Here is a 27,821-nt window from a genome sequence, read left to right as displayed (position 1 = left end):
ACGTCAAAATGTAATAAAACACAAATAACAGCAAGTAGACGCTTTCCTAAGATCTTTAGCATTTCGTATATTCCACTGTGTGGATTAGTTTTGTCCCCTCCCCTAGCCCGTACAAACTTTGTGTGTCTCGCAATTGAATCAGAAGATGGCGGAAGCTCCCCCACGACTCAGCCGGTTTTTCTGTCACCGATGTTCTGCAGAGATTAGCCCTCTACTCCCGGTTGGTAATGTGGTCAAGGAAGGAATGATGAAGCAGCAATTATTGTCTATAATATAACAATGAGTGGGTAATTCGCCCATGGGTCTAGTTTTGGTCTTGATGCTGTCCATAGCCTGGTTGTGTAGCTGATGTTGTCTGTCTGTCTAGCTAGCTAGCTTGTTCGTAGATAGTAACACCAGAGTCTATTGCTTAGTTAGCTAGCTAGCTCGTTCCGTTCGTTGCCTAGTCGAAGTGCTTCCTAATGCAGCGGTACTTCTCTCCAGAAATGTTGTTTTCGCGAGTGACTTTCGTGAACGAGTAGCAGGGCAGAAATCTATTTTTTTTTCGTTCACTGGCCACAGTGGCTGATGCATCCCAAATTATACCGGCTCTGTTTTACCAGACAACTAAATGTTTAGAATAGAAAGGGGTCGCCAAATGATGGGCGGTTACCTGCCGTTGCTTATAGAGTAGACAAATTTACCAGCAACAGATACAATTTAGCATTTGGCTGGTGGCTGTTAATTTCCTAGTCAGGAGTATTGTCTAACTAGCAAGCTAAATGGCATGCTAGATGTACTGGTAGAACATCTCAAGAATAATTGTAGTCCCTCATTGTAGACTAGCTAGTCTGCTATCTTCTGAACCGAGTAACTCGCTAGTGTTGGGCCAGCTAGCTATCCCTTATAGCTAGCTAACGCTGGCTATTTAACTCGTAAACAAGCAGTCACGTCAATGCTAATATATTGTGTCCTCTAACGAAAAAGTGCGTGTATATTTGTTACTAAATTGCGTAAAATGGAAAAATGTCACATATTGGCATGACACCGCAACGCCTTGAACAACATTGTCGATGAAAACAGTTGCCAGGTAACGCCTGCTGTCAGCTGTTAATGGACAGCTTCTTAGCAAACACTGTAGCACTGCGGTATGTGCGATATATGTAACCGTTCAAGTATGTTGGCTTAAAAACAGTTAAATCAAACAAATAAATAGGTAAAATCTCAGCCTGACTCTGTAATTGATACATTTTTACACACGAAAGCTATGTTTTTTGTAATGACCTCAGTGTCTGGCTATTTCTCAGCATGGTAGTTTTGTACATAATGATGTGCCTGTGTGTAATTGCATAATATGTGGTGTGAAGACTGTAGTGTGTCTATAAGGCAGGTAAATAACACAGGTGTGCCTCTCCTGTGCAGGATTACACCTGTCCCCGCTGCCAGTCTGGATTCATAGAGGAGCTTCTGGAGAGCAGAAGGTATGTGACGTCCTGCGGTCCTGGGGTCTTGCTGCTTGTGTACAGCGTTGTCACACTGCCCGGTTCATACTGCATTCCCAGATGAAAGACCACGGCGTCTGTGTCAGGATGGCGGGGAACACAGTGAGCAGCTGAGTGGACCTGTCTCGTCTTTAACCTCTGGACTTGACATCTGATGTGTTGGGTCTCCAGGAGCCCCTGTGAATTTGGCCCAATTTGGGGGTGAAGGGGGGGGGTGTGATTATTCCCTGTGAATTAGCTGAGTTTGGGGTGAAGGGGGGGTGTGATTATTCCCTGTGAATTTAGCTGAGTTTGGGGGTGAAGGGGGGGGGTGATTATTCCCTGTGAATTTGACCCAGTTTGGGGGTGAAGCATGGGGGTGATTATTCCCTGTGAATTTGGCCACATTTAGGGGGGGGGGTGCTGGGATCTGATGTCTGACTGTTCATTCCCTGTTCGACTCCAGCGCTGAAAATGAAGCCACACCCACCCCCTCCACGAGCAGCAGTCAGAGCCGGCAGCCATTTGAGGTTTGCGAATGAGGGGGGCGGGGTGGGGGCGGTGGGGGTGTTGATAATGGTCACCCTAGAATTTAGAAGACTGGTCATGATTTTCATAAATGGTTGACTGTGTGTGTGTGTGTGTACATGCGTGTGCGTGCGTGTGCCTGCATGTGCGTGTGTGTGTATGCGTGTGCTTGTGTGTGCCTATGCATGTGCGTGCGTGTATGCCTGGTGCATGCGTGTGCGTGTACATGTGTACGTGCGTGCGTGTGCGTGTGCGTGTACATGTGTACGTGCGTGCGTGTGCGTGTACATGTGTGCGTGCGTCCCGTCCTGCAGAGCTTGGAGCAGCACCTCTTCGCGTTCCCCCCCGGGTACGGCCAGTTCGCTCTGGGCGTGTTCGACGAGGGCTTCGACTTCGGCGTGCAGCCGGAGGACAACCGCGAGGCGGAGGCCCGGCGGGAGCGGGAGCAGGCGTACCGCCAACGCTACGGCGCTAGGCAACCACGGGGCCGCCACGCCCCCCGGCGGCCGGCCGGGCGGCACGATGGCGTGCCCACGCTGGAGGGGTGAGTGGAGACCCAACCCCCCCCCCATCCCCACAGCGCTGACGCGGTTTTGACCGTTGCCAGGGAAACGAGCGGTCGGCATTGTGCAACAGCGCTTAACTTCATACGTGGGCCTGCGCTCAAACCACACGGCCGCTGCTCAGTCTGTCTGTCTGTCTGTCTGTCTGTCTGTCCATTGATCCATATAAGTCTGTCTGCCTGTCTCACTATTTATCTGTCTGTCTGTGTGTGTGACTCACCATTTATCTGTCTGTATGTGTGTGTGACTCACCATTTATCTGTCTGTATGTCTGTCTGTCTGTATTCTCTGCCACATCGTCTCTTTCTTGGCCCAGTAGGGGAGTGTGACCCAGCTCTCCCCTCCTCTTCCTCAGAATCATCCAGCAGCTGGTGAACGGCATCATCGCGCCCACGGCCATGGCCAACATCGGCGTCGGGCCCTGGTGAGGAACCCGCCAAGGCGTGCCTCGTGCCCGGAGGAGCGCCGTTAAAACCACGCGCACGCTCGCCTGCTGGGGGGCGGAGTTTGGGTTAACGCGCTCTGGGGTCTGTCCTACAGCCCCGCCACCCCTCCCCCCTCCCCCCTCCACCACTGTGTCCGTATTTGGTCGTATTTTTGCTGGGCTGGGGGGAGGGTTTGTGTTGGCAGGATCATCCTGAATAATGAATAATGATCTGATTTATTTGTAGAGCAGCTCTCATTCGGGGAAACGAGCAGCTTAGAATGCTTCACAGTGGAGACCAAAATGCAGCACGTTAAATAAAAAATGGACAAAATTTAGCAAGTGGATTAAAAAACAATGAACAGAAAGCGTGTAACGTGACCAATGGTGATGCAGAAGTAATCTTGAGTGAGTTTTCGGCTGCCAGCTTAAGTTTAGCGATTGATGGAGCTTGATGATTGGATAATTTCGGTGCTGACATCGTTCTCTCGTGGAAGGGGAATGCTGCACTCGAACCCCATGGACTACGCCTGGGGGGCCAACGGGCTGGACGCCATTATTACGCAGGTAGGCCTGCAGCGCCCGCCTGCTTTAGACCTGGCCTGGCGTTCGCCTGCTGCCCGCTGACAGAGTGAACTGGCAGCGTGTAGCAGTGTGTGGTAGTGTGTGTGGCAGTGTGTGGCAACGTGTGGCAACGTGTGGCAGCGTGTGTGGCAGTGTGTGGTAGTGTGTGTGGCAGCGTGTGTGGCAGTGTGTGGTAGCATGTGGTAGCGTGTGTGGCAGTGTGTGTGGCAGTGTGTGGCAGTGTGTGGTAGCGTGTGTGGTAGTGTGTGGCAGCGTGTGTGGTAGTGTGTGGCAGTGTGTGTGGCAGCGTGTGGTAGTGTGTGGCAGCGTGTGGCAGCGTGTGTGGCAGCGTGTGTGGCAGTGTGGTAGCGTGTGGCAGTGTGTGTGGTAGTGTGTGGCACCGTGTGTCAGCGTGTGGCAGCGTGTGTGGCAGTGTGTGGTAGCGTGTGGCAGTGTGTGTGGTTGTGTGTGGCAGTGTGTGGCAGTGTGTGGCAGCGTGTGGCAGTGTGTGTGGCAGTGTGTGTGGCAGTGTGTGGCAGTGTGTGGTAGCGTGTGTGTCGGCGTGTGGTGTACCGTACTCAAGGGTACAATAACAGTGTCCTACCTGGCACTCGAACCTGCTGCTTTTCAGCAATAGGTTTCCTGCGCTGTGCATGAATTATGCATGTAGTATAATTATATAATACTACCCTGCCCTCCTGTCTGCAGGTTTTCTCATTTCATTTGCTGAGAGCCTACTTCTCTGGTTCTGGGATCATTTCATTAGGGGACCTCCCAGATAGGGCGTACCTCATTTTCATTTATAATGCCTTTATTTTTGGAATGTTGTTGTGTGGGAGGGAATTTCACCTTTGGGAACATTTATAAATCTTCCTCCTGAGCCTTAGTGTTTCAAATCTCAGAATCGAAGGAGCTTGCTGTTGTAAATCTTGCAGGTTCTTGTTGTGATGTAAAATCATTTTCTCTGTCCGTCCCGCTCAGTTGTTGAATCAGTTTGAGAACACCGGACCCCCACCTGCAGACAAGGAGAAGATCAAAAGCCTCCCCACAGTGCAGATCACAGAAGAGCACGTAGGTCAGTATGACCCCACCCCCCGAAAAACACGTCCGCCCATCCCTTTTCACTCCCCTGAGAATACTCTGAGAGTGTAATCATCTTACAAGGGAAAGGGCTTGTATATCAACAAGATTTTTTTCATTATAACATAACCAGTACATGTTTATTTTTCAGGTGTGTCAGGTCAGTGCTTTCAGTTTTAAAAACAGATCAGTTTTTTTTCTGTACTCTGTATTCTGTCTGTTTTGGGTAATGCATGCTCGCTCTTCTTTGAGGAGTTGTGTGGTGTAATGATGAATGTGCTGTTTTGGGTAATGGGAGCTCTTCTTTGAGGATGTGAGTGGTGTAATGGTGGATGTGCTGTGTTGTTTTGGGCAATTCTTGCTGTTCTTTGGGGAGATGTAATGGTGAAGTGTAATGGTGGATGTGCTGTTTTGGGTATGGGCAGTGCTTGTTTAGGATGTATGGTGTAATGGTGGATGTGCTGTTCTGGGTAATGGGAGCTCTTTGAGGATGTGAGTGGTGTAATGGTGGATGTGCTGTTTTGGGTAATGGGAGCTCGTCTTTGAGGATGTGAGTGGTGTAATGGTGGATGTGCTGTGTTGTTTTGGGCAATGCTTGCTGTTCTTTGGGGAGATGTAATGGTGAAGTGTAATGGTGGATGTGCTGTTTTGGGTAATGGGAGCTCTTGTTTGAGGATGTGAGTGGTGTAATGGTGGATGTGCTGTTCTGGGTAATGGGAGCTCTTTGAGGATGTGAGTGGTGTAATGGTGGATGTGCTGTTTTGGGTAATGGTAGCTCTTTGAGGATGTGAGTGGTGTAATGGTGGATGTGCTGTTTTGGGTAATGGGAGCTCTTGTTTGAGGATGTGAGTGGTGTAATGGTGGATGTGCTGTTTTGGGTAATGGGAGCTCTTTGAGGATGTGAGTGGTGTAATGGTGGATGTGCTGTTCTGGTAGGCTCTGCCCTGGAGTGCCCTGTGTGTAAGGAAGACTACGGTGTGGGAGAGAGCGTCAGGCAGCTGCCCTGTAATCACCTGTTCCATAACGACTGCATAGTGCCCTGGCTGGAACAGGTAGGCCTGCCCCCTTCTCCCCCCCCCCTTCTACCACACTGCATCTCTGCAAAACATTTCTTCTGTACTGCCCTTAAAGGGATTCCCCAAAATGTTCCTACCTCCTGAACACCTGTTTTTAAAAAAAAGCTCCATCTTCCATTGACTCCCATACTTTTTTTATTTAAAGAATAAATTCACCATATCTGCGGGGTCATCGCCCAGCCTGGCAACCCTGCTTCCAGAATCTTTAAGGGGACCTTTAGGAATTGTTGATATCCAGCACCATTTTCGACTGGCCCGTGAACTTGCTGATGGACAGAGGGCGTGTCAGCCTGCCTCTGCCTCACGCCGGACCTTCTCCCCGCCCCCCCCCCCCCTCTGTGTTTCAGCACGACACGTGTCCGGTGTGCAGGAAGAGCCTGAGCGGCCTGAACACGGCCACCGACCCCCCGGGCCTCTCGGGGATGAGCTTCACCGCCCCTTCGTCCTCTTCCTCCTCCTCCTCCTCCTCTCCCGCCAGCTCACCCAGCAATGAGAACACCGCCAAAAACTCGTAATGACTTGCCCCCCCCCCATTCCGGCTCCTTCCTCTGCACCACGGCACCGCCCCCTGTTAGGGCCCCGCCCCTGCCATAGCCCCGCCCCCTGTCACGGCTCCGCCCCATTCCACAGCACCGCCTCCTCGCGCCTCAGTGTGCACTTCCAGGGCCCCGGCCCAAACGCGCGAGCCGGGGGCTGGTGTGACGTAGACCAGGCGGATTCCCTGCACCCCCCCCTTACCCTTTAAACCACCCCCCCCCCCTTCCAAAAGCAGCTAGTGACCATTTCTACATATGCTTGGAATTTGACCTCTGACCGCCTACCCATGGGCTGATGCTAGCTAGGGGAGATTGGGGACAGGGGGGAAGGGGGGGGGCGGGCTGAGGAACTTCAGACAGAACCAGCCAATCAGGACATGGGATTGGCTGCGTCTGACATGGGAGGGACTAATGAAATAAGGCCGCATAGATACCGCAAACAACACTGAACCAGCCCTGCCCTGCACTGAGGGAGTAGTTCTGTGTGTGTGTGTGTGTGTGTGTGTGTTTGTTCAGGGACTGGGGAGGGGCACTCGATTTGCACACACACACACACACATTTTTCTTTTCCTTTTTAATTTTTAACTCTCCATTAGCAACACAGCTGTTTGCGAAGGGGAAGCATATTTGTACATAGTCTACGTGTTGATGTTTTTTCAGTTGCTGTTCATCAGTACAGCCAAAGGATCAAAGAATATCCTTGCAAAATGGGGTGGGGTGAGGGGGGCTGGGGTGGGGGTGAGTTCGGCATCACAATCTTTTTATTCATTTACACAACAGCATATGTTTGCTGTTCTTAAAGGTACAGTAAACATAATGCTGCGCCAGTGACCTTCATTCCCAGTCCTGGGGGGCCGCACGGTCTGCTGGTTTTTATTTTTGTTTAATATCAGCAACCAAATCCGACCCAAGAATCCAGGGGGCGGGGGGGGGGGGGTGTGAGTAAAGTGTGTAATCAACTGCATTAAGGGTTCGATTAAGTGCTGAGTAACAACAAAAAACCAGCAGACCCTGCGGCCCCCCAGGACCAGGACTGAAGCCCGCTGGACTAGGCAAAGCTTTTAAATGCAGTTCGGCAAAAAAAAAAAAAAGAAGAAGAGAAGATGTGAAAGAAAAGTAAGAGCGTGTGAACTGGACCGATCCCTCGTTCTGTGTCTCAGACTCTGAGTGCTGGCGGTCGCCTCCTTTCCGAACGGCCCCTGGGGGGGGCGCAGAGCCGAGGCTGAATTCTCCAGCGTTTCTCTGCGCGTTCGATGCGTTTCCTGAACGCGCTTTATCGCACAGGAAGTCTTATCCACGCAGGGGAGCCGTTCCTCAAATGTTTCATCGCCACGAATATGACAGTCAGGTTCTCACCGTTTTGTTTTTTTGTTTTCCTCCATGCATATTCAGTGAATTTGAGTTTTTATTTTTTATTTTATTTTATTTTATTAACTTATTTTAAGTTAATGACATGTTTTTGTAAGAATGATAATAAAACAATGTAAGATATGAATGTGGATTGTGGATGGTAGTGAAGTGGTAGACTAAGTGTCAGAAGCACAGATCTTGGGGGGGGGGGGTTGGGGGGTGGGGGCAGGCGATGTATTCGGAGAATGAAACTGTTCTTACTGTCAATCCCAGCACGTCTGCTCACAGGTGTTTGCCACTGGTGGTCCATGTCTGCCTGTATTATGAATGATTTTTCGTGCCATTGCAGTTTTCAAGGCTGCATACATTATAAAGTAGTTTCATAACATAAATCCCCCTTCGGATTTCTTTTGCGGATGTGTGAGCGCCTTCAGAAAATCTGCGATTCATACAGATGGCCACTAGAGGGCAGTCTTACTGAAAGATCACATAGCATTGTTGGTGACGGTGTTCGCTCTGTTTTCAGACCTGAGGCAAAAGTGGGTAATAATGGGTTGATTGTTAAATGGGTGCCTGTCGATCACTGGGTCAGGTAACTGCAAAATTACATGCACAGTGTTATGCCTCCAGAGGTTGTATATGTGTACCTGATTATATATATATATATATATATATATATATATATATATTTATTTTTATGACATTTAATCTTATTTGCAGTTGGAACTATGTCCTGGGACATGTGCAACATGAGACCGCCGCACTCATGCAATGAAATTACATTACATTTATTTAGCAGGCGTTTATCCAAAGCGACGTACAAAAGTGCGTATAATGGTCGTTGGACAACTACAAAGCATAGGTTCAATAAGGTACGACACTCTTTTCGTACAGTTATTTCTAGCCAATGAAGTACCGGCAAGATTTAAAGGTGATATTATTGTTTGATTATTATTATTTGAACATCCAGGTGGACACGTTAGCAGGCTGCATTCTCTGTGCCGTCTCTCGAGAAGCAAGTCGCCCTTCCCCGGTATTTAGCTCGCTGCCATTCGGGGGTTTTGGAAAGGAGCCCAGTGGAAGGATTCCAGAAGCAGCGCGACGGCGGGCTCAGAACTTTTGTTTGTGCAATTAAGTCCGTATGGCGCCTTCTGGGGAAACGCGGCGAGCTGTGTTTTTCAGCGTTCGGTCCTTGGCACCTGGCATGCCTGTGGACTAGGCCCAGAAAGAACGAATCATGATCCGCCTCAACAGACGTCTTTACACGCAAACAAATGGCTCCAGTGCGTACAATGACCCCGGTTGCTTGCGGACAGAAATCCTATTCTGTGCGAATAAGTGCACGCATGCACATACTTTTAAAAATACCTCAGCAACAACAACAACAAAAAAAGTGTCCCCTTTCTTTAGTGAAACTTGGCTCCTGTCTCCTTTCAGTTTGCTATCTGGACAGAATATGGTATGTAGGTGCCAGAGCAGAATGTACAATACAGGGAACGAAGGGTCGAAGAGGAAATGTTTTGTCTTACATTTAGTTTAATACACGGATGTGGAAGATGTCAACCCCTCAAGAGATATGTGCACGATGTCCTGTTTTGAAAGAAAGACCGACAAATACTTGTATATGCAAATACACGATTTCCTTGATTTTCATTTGTATTTCATTTCATTTATTTATTTATTTTTTGCATCTCCTCATGTGACTTCGTGCAAATGTTAATTATGGCACTGAAATTGGCCCTTTCATTTACACCTTTGCAATAGTGTCGCTGGCCACACCAAGCACTTCTGTGCAAACTGACCTTTTGGTTTTTTGCTAGTTGTTTACATTCATCCCTGGCTGTTCACGTGTTACTGGTGCGGACACTTTTGTCAGTCGGTCGTTAACTTTAATTAACTATATGAAATGCATATGAATAAGAAACTATAATGAAATGTACTGTAGATGTTATACGGTTCATTGGTGTTCCCCCAGGGACGTCACGTCACGCAACGCCCTTGTGCGGGTTCACTGAGAAGAGTGCGCGTGCGGAGCGCGCACATAAATATCAACGCCCAGGCGAATCGCTAGACATTTGCCCCAGCTACGTATCTGTAGCTGGCCGAAGGCCAAGATAGGTTTGGGGTTTCCGAAATTAAACGCTGCCTATTGATTCCTAAAGGTCATATAAAAGAAGACGGGTACTAAAAGTTCTCCGAACAACGAGTGAAAATGGCGGTGTTATGGAGCTGCGGTGCTCTGCTCCTGGTATGCCTGTGTACGGCTGGTGCCGACGAAGGTAAGCCGTGGCTAACGCTAGCAAACATAACTTTGTTAACCCAACATTTTGATAGCTGTGGTGATTTTCGGTGTTGAGGCGTAACGGCACTCTTGTTGCTTTTAAAAAAAAAATATATATATATATATAATTGAGTGAAATGAGGTGATTGGAACTTGAAGTTGGAGTGGCCTAGGTCACTTAAGCCAACGTTAGCTCGTGTGGTACCTGCGCTAATATTAGCTAGCTAGCTAAGCAACTTGGCTGTAGCCAACAACGGGTATCTGTTTTGACTTGATGACAATGGAGAAGCTGTGTGACTGGTTAGCCAGGCTGCCAGATATCTCGTTGGTTTAAAATGGCGGAGGCCACTCGCTCGTTATTCGGGTTTGCTAGCTAGTTAAAAAGCTGGTGGATACTTTTTTCTCATGGCTAGCCAACGTCAGATGAGTTGCTCGATAACGTTATCATAATTGTCTCGACTGGTGGAAAGCACGTCCAGGTACGCTGCTCACATTAACTCACTATGCGCACACTGTGTGCTCAATACCGGTGCAGGCTTGCTAGCTAGGTAGCTAAACAGCTAAAGTTAGCTGACTAGCAGTCAGTAGCAGTCGTTGAGGCTTATCAGTAAACTTTTAACCATCTGGGTAACTTGGCTATCTAGCTATCAACAAGCTAGCAGAGTGCTCCTTTCAACGGGACGGTTCGCTGTCAAGCTAGGCGCAGCTGTCTTAAGTCCGTGTTGCGTTGCTGTTTTTAGAGCAGTCTGGCCAGATACGTTTAAAGAAGAGAAATTTAGAGCAGTTTTCTGGCGCACATTGCTGGCATATATTGGCACTGACTTGGCTATCGTCCCTGTGCTGTCGCTCTGTCCCTGCGTGCTGATGTTGTCAATGAGTTGCTCGCCCAAGCTAGTTTTGTATGAGACACGATAGTTTAAAAATATGATCTATGAAGTATATTTTTAGTTTTCGCGCTTTCCTGGAGTGTATTGTATAACCGCAACTCCATGACAACTATCGTGGCTATTTAATGTCATAAGAATACATATCCCGCATATGACAACATCAAATCATGTCACAGGGCGAAAATCCTTAACCTTTACCAAAGCCCCAGTCTGCCAGTTGTCAGAAGTTGGCACGGGCCAGGAACGCGTCTTTGGCGCCCGTTTCGTGTGTTATGTCCTCTGCATTTAAAGTAGTTTATAGTTGGCAATGTGTAGTGTAATGGGTAAGGAACTAGTCTTGTAACCTAAAAAGGTCACAGGTTCGATTCTTGGATAGGACACTGCCGTTGTACCCTTGAGCAAGAGCATTGCTTCAGTATATACCCAGCTGTATAAATGGATGCAAACCTAAAAAAATTGTGTAAGTCGCTCTGGATAAGAGCGTCTGCTAAATGCCACTAATGTAATGCATGGAGTTAGTAAATCGGCTGCGAATGTACGGCAAACGTTACTGCGCCAAGGCAAAACTTTGGAGTCTTATTGGACCGAAGGCAGTGTTATTATGGTGTAATGTAGGGAGTTAAACGTATAGCTCTGACGTTTACTCTTCGTGTGCACTGTAGCATGTAAACCTTGCTTGGAGATGGAGAACGCTCGTTGGCCTTTGCTGCTGAACCTCCTCTGTGGGCGCTGGAATGAATGTTATCTATGGACTCAACGGGCTGCCCCCTTGATGGAAAAACTCGCGTTCAAGAGGTCAACCCGCGCGCGCTCAGTCGCAATACCTTGGCAATCACTGCGTAAAAAAAAAAACAATGTGCAACTGTTTATCCGCCAAAAAAAACGGACATGCCGTTCCGCAGTAACTTAGTGTCCAACTCAAAGAACAACAGCTTGTTCCAAGTTGTTGCGTATTGATTAAATAATAAATAAATAAATAAATAAATAAATAGAAATCAATCCGCCCTGGGTTCGGGCACCCTGTGGATAAAAAAAGACCCACCCTCGCCCGGCCCCTGGTGAAAAAGCGGCTTCATTGAATTTCACACCCTAAATCAATATTTTTTCAGTAAAAAGAACCTGTTAGTCTTTACAGTAGTCGGTGAATAGCTGATAACTGCTTTCCTACTTCAGTGCAGAGGGACTGTGTTTGACACCACATGTTTGTTTTTTTTTTTAAATTATTTTTTATACTACAAAACACACCATAATAATTATTTTTGCTGTAATAGATGTGTTGCGCCTAACCCTGGTTTTGACTTAGCTTTTCCCAATAGTAGGGTCACTCCAGGAAAAGTCACCAAATGTATTGCTGACGACAACACGTAAGAATATGAGGTGTGACTGGAATTTGGGCTGGGATTTAAAAAAAAAAAAAGAAAAAAAAAAGCGAAATGGGTCTTGTCCCTCAAAGATTGCAGTGCACCTAATACCATCGTATTTAATTTATTGATTTTGTTCTGTTTATATTTTGTAATAGATAAAAATTGAATCTGTCCTTTGCTCCCTCTTGCATGAAGTAGCCTACTTGTTTTTGTTTACAGGTTTCCCTTTGACCTGCTTAAAATGACACGGTCTGTGTTTTAAACAAGCAACCGAATGTCCCCGCCGTTTGGAGTTTGCCCGTAATGTTCGCGCGCGGTTTATTAACCTGCCTTTTGGAAAGCTGCCCCGATGTTTTCAGCAGGCACGCGGGGCCATGTGCCGTTTAAACCGCCATCGCTGCACAGCAGCAACGCGAGACACCGTTAAATATGTAATCTAAGCATTTTGGAGGCCCTTTTGTCAATTATTCTAAAGCTGTTGGTAAAGGAAGCTCGAGGAGATGTTCTATTTTATCTTGGGGGGAAACGCGGGCATGCACACACATGCATATGCCGTGGAGTGAAAGAAAAATATATGTAGGCATGTTCTTATTTAAAGGTCAAATTAAATTGCACGTGTATTGTGTGTGAGAGTCACTACCTGCTTTTTGGAAGCACAAATGCTTTTAACCCTATACCCAACAGGTTCTAAAATAAAAAATAAAAAATGGGGACTCAAATGAGAAATGTAATGCCTTTTTGGGGCCCCGTCAAATGCACCTTCTAGCACAGCCTGGCGGATTACAGAATCGTTCTGGGACCCACCTCATTTTGGTCTCGCTACCCACAATGTACCCGACACAGTGAAATTATGCCCAAGTTCAGACTCCGAATTCATCAGTCCAACCTTCAACCCAGGCGCAATTGCCTACCGTTGCTGTGCACCTTCAGTTTAATTCATCCCCTTTCAAAACTGAAACACTGTTTGGGTCGCTGATTCGAAGCTGCATGCTATTCAGAGCTCCAGTTTGTAAGCTGCTGTGTGAAATGGCCATTTTGATGCTCATATTTAGACATCAGTTCAATTAAGGATCCAGATGTTTTAATTGAGCATTTAGGACCGAAATTCATGTGTCAAACGTCAACCCAGAGAATATGGACATCGCTCTAATAGATGTGGTTTCTAAAATGGTATATTTTTTGCAGATTTAAATGCATTAATCAGAACTAAAAAATGTTTTTAAAAAAAGTGTTTGTGTGCCACACCCATAGAGAGGAGGGGAGTTAATAGTTGTGAAAGCAGTTTGAATTTGAAAAGTGGGTTTTGGAAATTTTTCAAGGGATGGGGGGGTGGTGTAGGGGGTGGAATGTTTCCAAATTTATGCAGGTGGAATTTGGAATTGATAAGCCTTGATTTATACACACCAGCACAATAAGCATTGGCAAGTTCCTTTTTTAGGAGGGTGTGTTTTCACAACGCTCATCGACTGTGCAGGCTAACTGTTCACAGCGTAGAACGTTATTTCCCCTCTTCCTAGCGTGCTGAAAGTCATTTACAACGTTTGTTCTGACTTTTTGTTGTGGGAGAAGGCTTTGTGATTCCTTGCTTCCATCGGGGTCCGTTTGTGTTGGGCCAGACACACCTGTGTCCCTTAAGGCACTCTCCTTTTAAGGTCTGTGCCTTTTAAGTCTCTGATGGGAAATCGGTTTGTGTCTTTCCTTCCCTTTAATAAGACGCTTCTCACGCTTTGTTCTGTAGGATGCAGTCTTGCGTTTACGTGACGCTCTGCTTCAGCGGGTTCTGGCGTACTGCCTCGGATGAGCGTTCTTCTGAGGAAACGTCGCGGCGTTTCTCGTTTCTGATTTCCCTTTTTCTTGTTTTCTTTCCGTCTCTGTTCTGCTTTTTTTCGCAGAGTTTTGAATTGAATTGAAGTTGAAGTGTTAGGAATGTGTTTTTTTTCCCCCCCTGAATTTACAGCTGAAGGCTTAGCGCTTCTACAGCGTGTTTTAGGCTAATTGTTAGCCTTATTCTTAAATGGTAGCCTATATGAAGTGCAAAGCCTTTATATTCCTTGATAATTTTTTTTTATATTGCCAAATTTGACAATCTTTTTTCTTTTTTTCCCCCTCGTCTGGTTTTCCTGCTTTCCCACCGTCCCGTTAGTCCTGTAAATGACCCTTCCGTGACCCCGTAGTCAGAGTCCGTCCCGTCGGACCCAAACGGCCTCAAAAGGAACACTGAGCCTTTTGGGTGGGTTCCGTCACACCCTCCCTACCCCCCCCCCCCCGCCCGTCGTCCCGAACCCTTGTCCTCCTGTCCCGAGTGAGGCTGTCCCAGGAGGGGGTGTCTCCGCGCTCAGACACCGCCACCCCGGGGTCCCGGCGGAGCAGGGGGACGCGGCTCACCCCGGCGGGTTTGGATGCCGCCGGCCGAGGAGGAGGAGGAGGACCAGGCTCGGAGACGAAGACGCTGAACGCCTTCAGCTGCTCCACAGCGTGCACGCACAGATACACGCGTACATGCAGATATACACACACACACACACACACACACACACACACGCACACGCGCGCGCGTACATGCAGCCGAGGCCCAGACCCCCATCCCAAACCCACCCCCTAAAAAAATAAAAGGGGGGGGGGACCTGCCTGGTGGGGGCCTCAGTCTGGGAGTGTGAGTGGTGAACCTTTTTAGGTTTGTCCGAGCGGGGCCACCTTGGGTCTCACAATGGCGCCCCCCCCCCCCCCCAGCGATTGAAGTCCGCAGGGCGGGGGCTGCTCAGTTTCACAATTGCGGTTTGTTTGGCGCTTCCTGGGTTTATACGGGACGGCGGGTGGTTCCCCTTCTTGTACGGGTCACTTTGTTCTTTCGCCACTTCCGTTCTTTTGCTACAGTTTTTGGCAGCCCTTAAAAAAAACTAAAACAGCCCTTTGACTAAAAACAAATAAATTAAATTATTTTGAAGGTGAAGGTTGAAGATTTTTCAACCGTGTTTTAGAATTGGCAATTATCATGCCAATATTTTTATTTTATTTTTGTTCCCACAGCTCTGTTCTTGAACTTGTGCCCCGACAGGTTTCTTGGGTTTTTTCCTTTTTCGCAATTTTAATTGAATTTCGTTATTTTAGCACCCATATTGATTAAATATTTAGTTGTTTTCCCTGAAAAGGTTGTGCTCATGGTCTGAAGGAAATGAGAAAGGTGGACAGGTTGCCATTTTGGCTCTAGTAGTGTGTTGGTTCCATACCTTAGTGACCCATGGTTGGTGCCTAGTTTTGTGCCACTTGTGGTGTCAATTAAAATTTTTACCTGATTCCTGAGGCAGGAATCTATTCCTCCACCCCTCTGGACAGCCAATCAAATCAAAGCTCCGGGCCCCCGGCAGCTTAGCGCAGTCTCCCGTGTTGGGTGGCCGAAAGCGATGTCACACAGGAAGTGCGGGCGTGCGGGCGAGCGGGCTGACTGAGTGCCGCTTCCTGCGGCTGTGTTTGAGCGCAGGTGTGGTGGCCGAGCCGACCGTGGTGAGCAACGTGACCTCGGCCGTCCTCACCTGCAACTACACCGGCAACAGCGCCGTCCAGAGCCACCACTGGACCCGCAACGGCAAGACCATCGAGGGCACCAAGAAGACCTCCACCGACCGCAGCATGCAGCACAAGTACGCCCTCTCTCTCCTGCACCCTTCCTCCGCTTGTGTGATTGTCTGAACTAGTATTTAAACCCTTAGAAGAGGAGGTTTTTAGTTTTGGAATGGTTTTTTTTTTTTTCCTTCTCCTCTCTCTCAAAGGTCCGTGTTCTAGAACTCTCTTTGAATCTCCAGCAGTGATTGTGACATCAGCATTAGAATGTTCAGCTGAGGGCATTCTGATCACGTGTTTGTGACCTCACGGCTTGAAGCAGTGGTAACCAGCCGTGTTCCTGGAGGTCTGCTCACCTGCTCAGCAGGGTCTCGAGCTGTTGAGTGAGGTGTGGCTTTGTTGGGGTTGGAGTGAAAACCTCTCGGATGGTAGATCTTCAGGAACAGGCCTGGTTTCCAATGCCTTAAAGTGTTAAGTTTTAATAATAATGAATCTGACGGTTTCTTCTTCATCAGGCTGGATAAGATTGATAGCAACTCTGGGGGTGTATACGCCTGTGTCTTTACTACCGCTGGTGGGGAAGTTAAACAGGAGATCGAAGTTAAGAGTGAGTAATCTGGACTTATTATTTTTTTTAATACAACTTATGGTAATTAATATTCATTTTATGCATTCCCATTAATTTTTAATATGTTTTTGTATGTATTGCCATTTGTTTATACTCTCTGTCTCTCTCCTCTCCTCTCCTCTCTGTCTCTCTCCTCTCCTCTCTCTCTCTCTCTCTCTCTCTCTCCCCCCTCTCTCCTCCTCTCTCTCTCTCTGTCTGTCTCTCTCTCTCTCTCCCCTCCTCTCTCTCTCTCTCTCTCTCTCTCACCCCCCAGCTAAACCCCACGTGGGTGCCTATAAGCACTCTGAGCACGGGAACGAGGGTGATAAGGGTGCGCTGGTGTGTGTGAGCCATGGGTATCCCCTGCCCACCGACTGGGCGTGGTTCAAGTTGGTCAGCGAGGGCAAAGAGGAGGTGCGTGCGCCTCACCCCCCCCCCCCCCCACCTCCCCACCTCCCGTGGAGTGCGTTTCTTTCCCCGTTTTGTCCACGGAAACAAAACCGGTAACTCTCTGCTGTCCTCCCCGATCTTCCAGGCCATCGAGAACGGCACGGAGAAGTACGAGATCAAAACCATGCCCAACAAGACCACGCTGTACATCCACGACCTGGACATCGAGCGCGACGTGGGCGACTACGGCTGCCGAGGCGCCAACGCGCTGGGCGCCAACAGCGACCAGATCCACCTGCGCGTGCGCAGCCGCCTGGCCGCCCTCTGGCCCTTCCTCGGCATCGTGGCCGAGGTGGTCATCCTCATCGCCATCATCTTCATCTACGAGAAGAGGAGAAAGCCGGACGAGATCACCGACGGTACGCCCCGCGCTCGCTCCTGAACAAAATTAATTAATAAATAAACATTATTAAAAAATGCTCTTTCCTCTGCGCCGGGCACGGGTGTCTCCGCCCCCCCCACATTAAAGAGGAGGAGTGCAGTCTGTCAGAGCCGAAATGGCTCCTGTGTGTGGGGGAGTCCTGTGGTTTGGCTTTGCCGAACCCTCCCCTTGCAGGCAGCAGCTCTCGTGTGTGCTTAGGACAGGGCTGCCTGAGATCCAGCAGCTCCCGGTTAATCATTAAAAACGCCGTCCCTGTTTATGAAGGGGCTGGCGCTCTGCGTGAAGGCCGTTTTATTTGTTTATTGGTTTATATTTTTGTGTACGAAGGCTCGATGAGCACAAAAATGATTTATTCCTCAGCTGAGCACTAAATCGAGATCTCATTTGCTCGGCCACAGAACAGGCTGGGAGGCCAAATCCCAGGCTGCCATTTTGGCTCTAATTGGAATCTGCACACATGGCTAAGGAGGGCTGCCATTTTGGCTCACAGTTGAACAGTCCATACATAGCCTTTAGAACGTCGTCTGTAGCTGCGGCGGGTCGCCATTTTGGCTCATCATTGAATGGTACACACACCTAACTAATGTGAACATGATGAAACCTATCACCACCAGGTAAGGCTTTCTTTCTCTAAAGTTATGTGAGTTTTGATTTTATTAGATTTTATTATTTTTGGAATTTGGAATTTATTACTATTGGAATCTAACGACTGCTCTGTTCATTCACTGCAAATAGACGCCACCCCTCTTGAAGTAGAATTGTACCGTAGCTCTGAAAACTTGCATCGTGTTTTCCTGCGTTTTAAAACAAAGTTATTTTCCGTGTAGTCGTTTTTGTCCGGACGGTCTTTCACACTTCTCTCTCTCTCTGTTTGCTGCGTCTTTTTTTTGTTTTGTTTTGTTTTTTATTTTAATTTTTTAAAAACCCTTTTCGGTAAGTGATGGAAGATGCATGCTGGACTGGAGTGGTTTTTGCGCGGAGGAGGAGCCGTTTGGGCTGGTGTGTGCTGCTGCTTCGCTTCCGCGACGCGCGGGGGGTCACGGCGGTCTGCGGGACGGGCGCCTCTTTCACTGGGGTCCCAAAGCGGCCGCCGGGCCACGCCCCCGAGGCGCGGGGCGAACGTCGCCAGTGAAAGACCTGCGTGCGGGTGGCGGCGCGCGTGTGTGGCGCCGCCCTGCTGGTGGGCCGGGGGTACTGCGCTTTGACTGGGAAACGCGCCGGTTGGGTGCATGCCGCGCTGCATCCGCGATTGCCGCTGGCGCATGACGGCGTTGGTTTCTCGCGTCTTCCCCGTCTGTCTGTGGTTCGCTGTGGGGGAGGAGGAGGAGGAGGAGGGTGGCTGTGTATGAAGAAGGGTTTTTTATTATTGGTAACGGTCCTGTGCTCGCGTAAGGTCAGGGGCCTGTGCTTGAGCGCATTTCTTGGTTGCGGAACTCCGCCGACTCCGCCGTCGCCGTGGAAACCCCGTTTGAATTCTGTGCATGGTTTCCCAGTCTGGCCCTGGAGAAATAACAGAATCCGTCTGGTGTACCCCTGTGTCCTGTTACCCCTGTGCCCTGTTACCCCTGTGCCCTGTTACCCCTGTGCCCTGTTACCCCTGTGCCCTGTTACCCCTGTGCCCTGTTACCCCTGTGCCCTGTTACCCCTGTGCCCTGTTACCCCTGTGCCCTGTTACCCCTGTGCCCTGTTACCCCTGTGTCCTGTTACCCCTGTGTCCTGTTACCCCTTTGTCCTGTTACCCCTGTGTCCTGTTACCCCTGTGCCCTGCTGTACCTGTGTCCTGTTACCCCTTTGTCCTGTTACACCTGTGCCCTGTTACCCCTGTGCCCTGTTGTACCTGTGCCCTGTTACCCCTTTGTCCTGTTACACCTGTGCCCTGTTACCCCTGTGTCCTGTCGTACCTGTGCCCTGTTGCTCTGTTCTCTGTGCTCATCACTGCTCAGTATTTAAACTCCGGGTCGTGTAACCCGGCAACCACGGGCCGTATCCCCAGACGGCCCGATCAGGAGCGCTGGCCTGGGATCAGTGCCCCGCGTCGTGACGCAGGATTACAGAGCGCCAGGAGTCACCCGGGTAACGGCGCTGAGTAAAACCCGGAACGCGGACTGAAGTGGGGAGAATGAGCCGCTCCGGGTTTTACCTCAGCGCGGTTGTCCAGCTGACTCGTGATCCCGCTTCCTGACGCAGGGCTCCGGTTCGCCGGTCCGTATCCGGTCCGTATCCGACCCGTACCCACCGTGTGCCGAGCGGTGACGCTGACTCCAGGTCAGGCCTCCTGCTCCTGAGGCGCTGAAGTGCGGTGTATGGAGTTGGTGTGTGCGATGAGCGCTCAGTACGTCTGTGTGTGTGTGTGTGTATCCACAGAGCACTACAGTACGTCTGTGTGTATCCACAAAGCACTACAGTATGTTTGTGTGTGTGTATCCACAAAGCACTACAGTACGTCTGTGTGTGTGTATATCCATAAAGCACTACAGTACGTCTGTGTGTATATATATATATCCACAAAGCACCACTGTGTGTGTGTGTGTGTGTGTGTGTGTGTGTGTGTGTTGTGTGTGTGTGTGTGTGTGTGTGTGTGTGTGTGTGTGTGTGTGTGTGTGTGTTGTGTGTGTGTGTGTGTGTGTGTGTGTGTGTGTGGTGTGTGTGTGTGTGTGTGTGTGTGTGTGTGTGTGTGTGTGTGTGTGTGTGTGTGTGTGTGTGTGTGTGTGTGTGTGTGTGTGTGTGTGTGTGTGTGTGTGTGTGTGTGTGTCCATAAAGCACTACAGTATGTCTGTGTGTGTGTGTATCCATAAAGCACTACAGTACGTCTGTGTGTATCCATAAAGCACTACAGTACGTCTGTGTGTATCCACAAAGCACCACAGTACGTCTGTGTGTGTGTGTGTGTGTGTGTGTGTATCCATAAAGCACTACAGTATGTCTGTGTATATATATATCCATAAAGCACCACAGTACGTCTGAGCTGTGTGTTGCTTTAAGACGGACCCCAGTGGTGCTGCAGGTTCTGTAGAAGGAAACTGGCAGCTGTCAGACAGCGCTGTCACTGTCGCCCAATAAGATTTGACTTTATTGATTTGACTTGATTATGTCAGTGCGCTGCTTACAGATCTTTAATTTCTTCCCCCCCCCCCCCCCCCCCCCCGCCGTCCTGCTGTGGCCCTGAAGATGACGACTCTGGTGCAGCCCCTCTGTGAGTGAAGCGCGGCGTCTTTAGCGTGCGTTCGTTTGGTTTCTGTGTTCCGCTGGCGTCTGATTGGCTCCCGCGTGTGTTCCGCTGGTGTCTGATTGGCTCCCGCGTGTGTTCCGCTGGTGTTTGATTGGCTCCCGCGTGTGCTCTATACAGGAAGAACGACTCCGCCACCAACCACAAGGACAAAAACGTTCGGCAGAGGAACTCTAACTGAGGGAGGGATGAAGGTGAGCTCCTCCTCCTCCTCCTACTCCTCAACTGGAATTGCACCTGGCTGATGGGCACCCGCGGCCAGGTGCCTGTGTGTGTGTGCGTGCGTGTGCATGTGTGTGCATGGTGTGTGCGTGCGCGTGCATGGTGTGTGCGTGTGTGTGCATGTGCATGGTGTGTGTGCATGCGCGTGCATGGTGTGTGCGTGTGTGTGCGCATGGTGTGTGTGCACAGGCCCGACTTATGAACCGTACAGGTGCTACAGGTGCTTCAGAGCACAGCTCTGCTTGCTGCAGCACATGCCTGTCAGTGGAGCGGCGCTGGCCTGTGCAGCTGGGGAGAGCCGGGTTTGGAAAGCTCACGTTTAAAAGAGGGGTTTGTGAGCCAAGCTGCGCTCCCGTGCCATGACCCGAGTGTGTGAGGTGAGGATCGGGCGCTGACGCTTCCCTCTCTGTCCTCAGGTGACATGATGACTACTGCTGCCCATCGCTCAGTGGAGCTCTGAGCACTTCAGCGCCCCCTGCTGTCCTTTTCACTTCTGTGCCATTTTTAGTGTTTTTTTTTTTTTTTTTTTTTTTGGTTTTTATTATTTTGTTTTGCTTGTGTGTAACTCTGAGGGAGGGGGCCAAGATGCATGATTCTGGAGTTTTTTTTTTTTTTTTTTTTGGTCTTGTCATTTACTTTTTTTTTTGATAAGTTTTGTTTGTTATAGTAATTTTTTCTTTGTGCATATGCGGGAAGGATTGGTAGGCTGTATTTGATGTATATTTTTTACTCTCTCTCTCTCTTGCTCTCTCTAGCCCCTCTGTCCAATGCCTTTGATATAACAGGACTTTAATAGCTGCCCTAGTTGCCTTCTTTAAAGGTGAAGCTCAGCAGAGCTCTGATATTTGCCCCTGGAGCGCCCCCCTCCACCGGAGACGCGTGTCATTCACATCCCGCCGATCCATTTCGGGATTCTGTACCAACTTCTGCTCTCAGTCGCCACGGAAGCGTTTTTGCTGTGATCTGATATGGGAGCGAGCAGGCACGCATGTTTTGGAAAATTAAGCCGCGAGCAGTGATTGGCTGGAACAAAAAACAAAACCAGCGTAGACTCTGGGGAGGCCCCCCCCCGCACTGACGGTCGGGAGCTGTGCACCGCTGTTCTGCTCTTTCCAAACATAGAAACGTTTGGGAATACCGAGCCTGTCCAATGCTGCCTGCTAGTGACTGGGAATACCCAGAATGCAATGCAGGGTCTGTTTGGAGAGAGGCGAGGCCAACTCCACTCCTCTGTCAGGCGCAAGCAGCGACTGGTTTCTGTAAAACAGGGGGGGGGTGTTCAACTCCTGGAGGGCCACAGTCTCTGCTTGCTTTTTGTGACTTCCTTTCGATCAGCTGTCACCATCGAGCTCAGACCTGCCGCCAGCTCTCCACCCTGCTGTAAGAACTGAGCGTAGCACAATGCTAACGCCCCGGGCTGGGCTTTAAATGTGTAAATGAGATTAGTGATGTCATAAGTGATTATGACGGAAGTTCCGGATCAGGAAGGGCTGTTTGTTCTAGAAGGCACAGAGAAATGATTGGCGGTCTGTGAATGACAAAGGTTTCCCTTTTCTGGATTATATCCCTTAAAAGGGAGGGGGGGGGGGGTTGATTTTGGTATTTTTAATGGCTGCCCCTTGCATTTTGTATCCTTTTGTAAGCCTTCCGGGTTTATATACCAACAAGCTCATATCGTAACTGAGTTTTCTACGCTTCTAGCTGGTGCCATAGTTAAATGTATCTAGCGTTCTCAGTAAAAGGACCAAGTACATATCAAATTTGGCCTATTTAATTCAACTTTTTAAAAAGAAAAAATTGTTTCATTTTGGAGGGTTACAATGGGAGTTGTCAGGTAAAATTTTATTAGTGCCAGAAAAGGCAAAAAGAAAAAAAAAGCAGCTTTACAGCTGAAATTGTAGGAAAGATGTTGGGGTTCAAAAAAAAAAGAGAGGAAAAAAGTGTTTATTTGCCTTATTAATGACTGCACGTTTGGAAGCCAGGCCTTTTAAAAAATTTTAAATACTAGATAGTGTTTTTGTGTGGGGGAGTGAAGTTTTTCGTTATTCGAGCACCTGAGTGATGTCACCGCTGCCTGAAACAGCTCCAGCACTGCCCAGTTTAACAATCTGCGTAACGTCAATAAAGTTTTATTCTGATTTGGGAAGGTGCGCTCTCCTCCTGTTTCTTTCCTTTCCACGTTGGCTGTGTGATAGTGTGGGGGGGCGCGGGGGGTAGGTTCAGTCTATCATTAAAAAAAGCTTTAGGTGAAGCATTTCCAGTGTGCTTTTCGGTTTGGTCCAGCACCAGAGGCGGAGCGTGCCCAGACGCGGTGCTGTGTGGGTGCTCCCCCTTCCCCCTCAGAGCGCCCCTGTTCTTTCCAAAGGCACATGCTGTCATTTACAGGGCGTGCACCCCTAACCCCCCCCACCCCCAACCCCCCCACGCCAGTGCCTGAAAACCCCTCCGTTCCCTGAGAGAAGCTGAGGCACTGGGGAAAACGCCTGCCCAACCCACCCATAAATATCATAAACACCCCCCTCCCCCCTCCCAGGCCTGAACCTGCTCACTCCGGTTACGTCAGCCGGGGATTCTGGGACAGGGAAAAATAGCGCAGGAGTCACAGAGTGCGAGAGCGCAGGCCTATAACGCCGAATACCAGCGTCAAGGTGACAAACGACTAACTGTGCAGAGAGAAGAGATCCCTCATATCCTGGCCAGCTCTTTGGGTAACTATGCCCCCCCACACCCCCCCACCCCTCCGTCTTATAAGATCTTACAAAATCTTTTCAGAAGCAGCACTTCCGTTCTTTCCATTTCAGCAAATATAAGTTCAGCTGCATCAGTGGTCGCTAACACTGGACTGGACACCAGGAAATAAATAATTATGTCTGAACAATTTAATAAAATAAAACGTACTTAATCAAAGACGTGTGTACAAATGGCAGTCTGGCAGGCCTCCCTGGCAATCTGCGAGTGTGCGTGTGGCATTGTATGACCACAGTGCCCTGGAATGGTTCGCATCTTGGTTAAAGATGACCAACAGAGGCCGTGAAAGAAATCTTGCTCTTCATCAGCTTGATCCTGCACTCAAAGTATGAGAAATCCAACTTTTAATTGAGACAAAATAGTTCAGTGGAAAAGAAAAGCGTTTCTTCATCTAGCAATAATATTTTCCTCAAAAACGTGCGTCACAGTTATCAGACACGCCCACAACTTCCTGTTTCACTGGGGTGTACGTTTGTGGTGACACACATCAGACTCCTTAGTCATCCATCAGCAGGTGGAGGGCGATCAGAGAGCTTGAAATGTGACAAACGGTCGTTGACTTCCACAAATCAGGCGATGGCTATAAAAATAAGTGAACATGCCCCATCACCATTAGGGCCCCAGTTAAGACATTTAATAACAACTGGAGCTGTGATGGACCTGACTGGAAGAGCCCCCCCCCCCACACACACACACACGCACACACACAGGAGGATGATTCAAGAGCCAGAAAATTCTCCAAGGATCACGGTGTATAATTGCTTAATTAGTGCCCCTCTTAATTGGTGCCTTGATTCCACCTCTGTGCCAACAAGCTGTTTGGAAGCCTAGTCAGAAGTAAGCCTCTACAGTTTGCTGAACGCTGTTTAAACGATTGTTCTATGGTCAGGTGAGACATGAAATTGAGCATTTTGACCTCAAACGACGAAGGTGGGTTTTGGGTAAAAAGAGGAATGATCTTACAGGAAAGAGCTGGCATGCAGGGACTACTATATATATATATATATATATATATATAACCTTTATATAATCGTATAGCGTGGGTACCCGAATGCAAATGAAACGGATTACATTTGTTTAAATATCCATCAGATTTGAACATACTGATTAATCGGTCAATGACTGCTGGTCTTGTATTTCAACACCAGAGGGCGCAAGATCCTCATGTTTTGGACAAGCGTCTTTGAGAGCTGTCCGCTGAATTTTCCATCGTAAACACCTTCGGTAAGTGATGACATCATTGGGAGGGTATAATTTTGCCCGGCTTCCTGGCGTTAACAAGCCACAAATCTTCAAATGTACGCGTGTAAACAAATCGTGAAGTTTAGAGTACATAAAACAGACACGATATCCGTTCACGTTAGAGCCAACAGATATGCGTCCGCTGTTAAAAATATACGTGCTTGGTTTATGAAGTAAAATTAGTGTCGCAAGGGTCAAAACAGTGCTTTGGTGTAAAATAAATAACTCAAAGACGATATGAGGAGTAAGCGCTTCAGTGTTTCACGCAATTGACCGCTCGGTACGGTGGCCTACCTAATCAGCACACCTGAATGCCGTCAAGCAGATTGCTTTCCAGTACAGTTTGCAAAAAAGTCACGTCTCTCTCTCTCTCTCATTCGTGGTCTCTCTCTCTCTCTCCATCTATGGAGCCCTCCCTCCCTCTCTCACTCACTCCCTGGCTGGTCCTATCATGATAATTGGTTCCAATTTGAGATCTTCCCAATGACATGAGCAAAAAAGCGGCTTCTCTGGGCTGCGGCGAGACCATGAAAAAGAAAGCGAGCGGATGCGGGAGCGGCCAGAGCATCACAACGGGGGCCGCGGCCGCTAGTCACGCGAGTGGAAAAAGTAGCAAAGGCTGCTTCTCGTTCGTCTCCGCCGCTGCTGCGGGTCTGAAGCCCGGCGCGGGCAGCGCAGCCCTCATGGACGAAGCGGAGGACGGCGAGGAGGAGCTCAAATTCCAGCAACCTCGACTGCGCCGAGCCGGTGGAAGTGGCAGCAGCAGCAGCGGTGGGGGTGGCGGCGGCGGCGGTGGAGGCGGTAGTATACGAATGAAAAACTTCTCGTCGGGAGGGGGAGTCGCGTCGACGCAGAGCAAGAACTTCAACAACAACGAGCTCTGCCTATTGCAAGGCGAGGGGACCGCACGTGCCACTTCCGTAACCACCCCAACTGCTGCGAGGTCTTGCCTGGGAGATGGCGCCGGACGTGGAAGCGCGAACAGAGTTGGAGGCGGGGACGCGTGCACGGGCGTAGCGGTGACCGGTGTGACTACAAGTGCTTCGGGTGACGGTCGCGGGAGCGCGGCACCCAATACTACAGACATGAAATGCAACAAAAACGGAGAATGCCGGCGGGATTCTGGCGTGACCGGGAGACAGAGCCCGGTCACATCCAAGCAGGAGAAGCAGAGTGTCGATGAAGTTGGAACTGGGGCTGGGAGTAAGCGACCTTCCTGCAACTCCACGGCCGCCAGTGCGGACGGCTCCACCGGCGGGTGCTTGGCACAGGGGCAGGGGGGCGAGACCGCTTGTCCCGGCAACGCTACTGCTCCGGCTGTCTCCGACAAAAAGGACTCCAAGGTCTCCTTCTCAAACGCGCCCAGTCGAAAAGCGTCTTATGCTGTGCACGTCCCGGGCCAGACGCAGCAGCCCAGGAATTCGGTCACGTTCCTGAAGTCCGAGGACGGGCCGCAGATCGTGACCGAGGATGGTGAGCCGAGAGGCAGCCAGGCTAGTTTCATGCAGCGGCAGTTGAGCAGCATGTTGCAGCCGGGAGTCAATAAATTCTCCCTGCGTATGTTTGGAAGTCAAAAGGCGGTCGAAAGGGAACAGGAACGGGTTAAGTCCGCAGGCAATTGGATCATTCACCCGTACAGCGATTTCAGGTAAGGATGAAGTTGCGCTATTGCGTCCGCGGCGCGTGTTGGAAATGTCACGCGCGCCCCTTTCCAACGCTGAGCCCAGGGTCAATGGGCTCCACGTACAGTCGCTAACATTAACAAGTTCAATGTCAGAGTTAATTGAATCGCGGGAGCGTGTAGTTCCGTCGTAGTTGCTGAGTGCCCTTCTTAGAGAGCAACAGGCCGTGTTTTACTCTGTCACGCATCCGCGCTTCAGACTTGTGGCACTCTATCCCCATGTGGCTGCGCTATTGTTGGCGTTTCACCGTCACGGAAACAGTCCGAGCTTTTAAAGCACGCGTTTAAACACTGGACGCGGTTCAGATTCTAAGCCCGTGCTCATTTTCCATACATGATGCCGTTTTGAGCGATTTTGGCCGGGGACTTGGGAAGAAATTACGGAACCAATGTCAGCTGTGAAAGGACACCCACATACACAATTTGCACGTGCCGTGTTAGTCACGCTTTGTATCCGGTGCCTACTTAATTTGACGCGAAGGCTACGGCGCGTGCATCAGGTGCCAGCTTTCATACCGCGCGCGCGTAAAAGTTTGGGGTAAATACACACGCCAGAGTTTCGAAATCTACCCAGGGGGCATGCAGTTGGCTAAGACCGAGGAAACGTACTCGTAATTTGGAATTAATCATATTTGGAATGCTGCAGCATCGCGGAGGTCTTTCTATTTTGGGGCCTTGCTCCGTACGTGATGACATTAGATTCAATAGCCCAATAAGCAGTGGTGACCAATCTGATTTCATTGGCTGCATGGCCACAAAGATTCCACAAGAACGTATCCAAAATTTCCGCTATGTTTGAATCCTATTGCCATTACCGGTATTAGGCAATTAATTTGCATTACAACGAAAACTGCGTATTGTGTTAACAACAGCTGCTATGTTTAGTTAAGGTGGTTAATATTTACACATTTCATTTTCTACAACCGAAGCTGAGTTTATCGTCCTGTTTAAATTAATAGTTGATTTATGTCATTTGGAAATTGTCAGTATTACAAATGCCACAACCAATGACACAATGTCATTTCATTAAATGAGTGGAACATAACTTATTAGCAGAATTAATGTCTGAAATCCATTTAGATTCTTCACGGTTGGCCTGTCAAAGCTGGGTTATGTTTTATACGCAGTGTTGTCTGTGCTGTGCCCAGATATAGACCGGTCGTTTTTATATTCCGGGTCTTCTCCGGCCGTGGTCACGTATGTGCGCGCTGGCGTTTATTTAAGTAGCCTATTGGCTGTCCGATGGAAGATCGGTTTCCCTGTCTCCGAGGGTTCGGAGATCTCGAGCCGGGTTTATTTCAGCAGAAAAAAAGAGAGAGAGAAAAAAAAAAAAACGGGCGTGTCCAGTGTCCTGGCACGCGCCGCACGAGTGGTGGATGCATTCTGCCCTGCAATGTCAGAGTGACCCAACCGTGCAGATAATGTTCGCTTCACTGTAACCACCGGAGCGTATCGCATTCTGTTTCTTTAGCCATCTCATTAGCAGCATTTAATTAGGGCTCAAACGCGAGCGTGTGTGGTCGTTTGAAGCTTTTGTCTATGCATATTCTTTTAAAATGTATATATTTTTTAGTGTATTCTGTATCAAACGT

At 49.1% G+C, this 27,821-nt stretch overlaps 3 protein-coding genes and 1 long non-coding RNA gene across 5 annotated transcripts in view; all 4 read left to right on the top strand.

The window, feature by feature from the left end:
* Positions 1-64: 64 nt before the first annotated feature.
* On the top strand, positions 65-7,973 carry LOC135251291 (E3 ubiquitin-protein ligase RNF126-like). 2 transcript variants are annotated; one of them, XR_010329111.1, is made up of 10 exons: positions 65-220; positions 1,402-1,460; positions 1,927-1,990; positions 2,303-2,532; positions 2,907-2,975; positions 3,473-3,542; positions 4,521-4,614; positions 5,556-5,671; positions 6,043-7,074; positions 7,240-7,973. XR_010329111.1 is itself a non-coding variant. In XM_064328601.1 (9 exons), exons 1-9 carry the CDS (start codon positions 146-148, stop codon positions 6,208-6,210), a joined length of 945 nt encoding a protein of 314 aa, XP_064184671.1. In that variant the 5' UTR covers positions 65-145; the 3' UTR covers positions 6,211-7,333. The 2 variants fall into 2 exon arrangements, 1 of the variants encoding a protein (XP_064184671.1); XM_064328601.1 differs by having other exon boundaries at positions 6,043-7,333.
* Positions 7,974-9,620: 1,647 nt separating this feature from the next.
* Positions 9,621-22,704, top strand: LOC135251293 (basigin-like). Its single transcript, XM_064328606.1, has 8 exons — positions 9,621-9,860; positions 15,592-15,751; positions 16,187-16,278; positions 16,553-16,692; positions 16,814-17,087; positions 20,279-20,303; positions 20,457-20,530; positions 20,975-22,704. Exons 1-7 carry the CDS (start codon positions 9,794-9,796, stop codon positions 20,515-20,517), a joined length of 819 nt encoding a protein of 272 aa, XP_064184676.1. The 5' UTR covers positions 9,621-9,793; the 3' UTR covers positions 20,518-20,530; positions 20,975-22,704.
* On the top strand, positions 9,867-14,305 carry LOC135251296 (uncharacterized). The gene is made up of 2 exons (XR_010329114.1): positions 9,867-11,134; positions 11,166-14,305. It is a non-coding gene; the product is annotated as an uncharacterized LOC135251296 (long non-coding RNA).
* Positions 22,705-24,246: 1,542 nt separating the features above from the next.
* The window catches only part of LOC135251283 (potassium/sodium hyperpolarization-activated cyclic nucleotide-gated channel 2-like), a 51,375-nt gene continuing 47,800 nt past the window's right edge, over positions 24,247-27,821 (top strand). The window contains 1 exon segment of the mRNA XM_064328583.1: positions 24,247-26,196. Within this exon segment, the coding sequence (XP_064184653.1) occupies positions 25,037-26,196 (1,160 nt within the window). The 5' untranslated portion in view covers positions 24,247-25,036.

Source organism: Anguilla rostrata, chromosome 3 (genome assembly GCF_018555375.3).
Source record: "Anguilla rostrata isolate EN2019 chromosome 3, ASM1855537v3, whole genome shotgun sequence".
Classification (NCBI taxonomy): Eukaryota; Metazoa; Chordata; class Actinopteri; order Anguilliformes; family Anguillidae; genus Anguilla; species Anguilla rostrata.
This window is presented reverse-complemented; position numbering and strand designations above follow the sequence as displayed.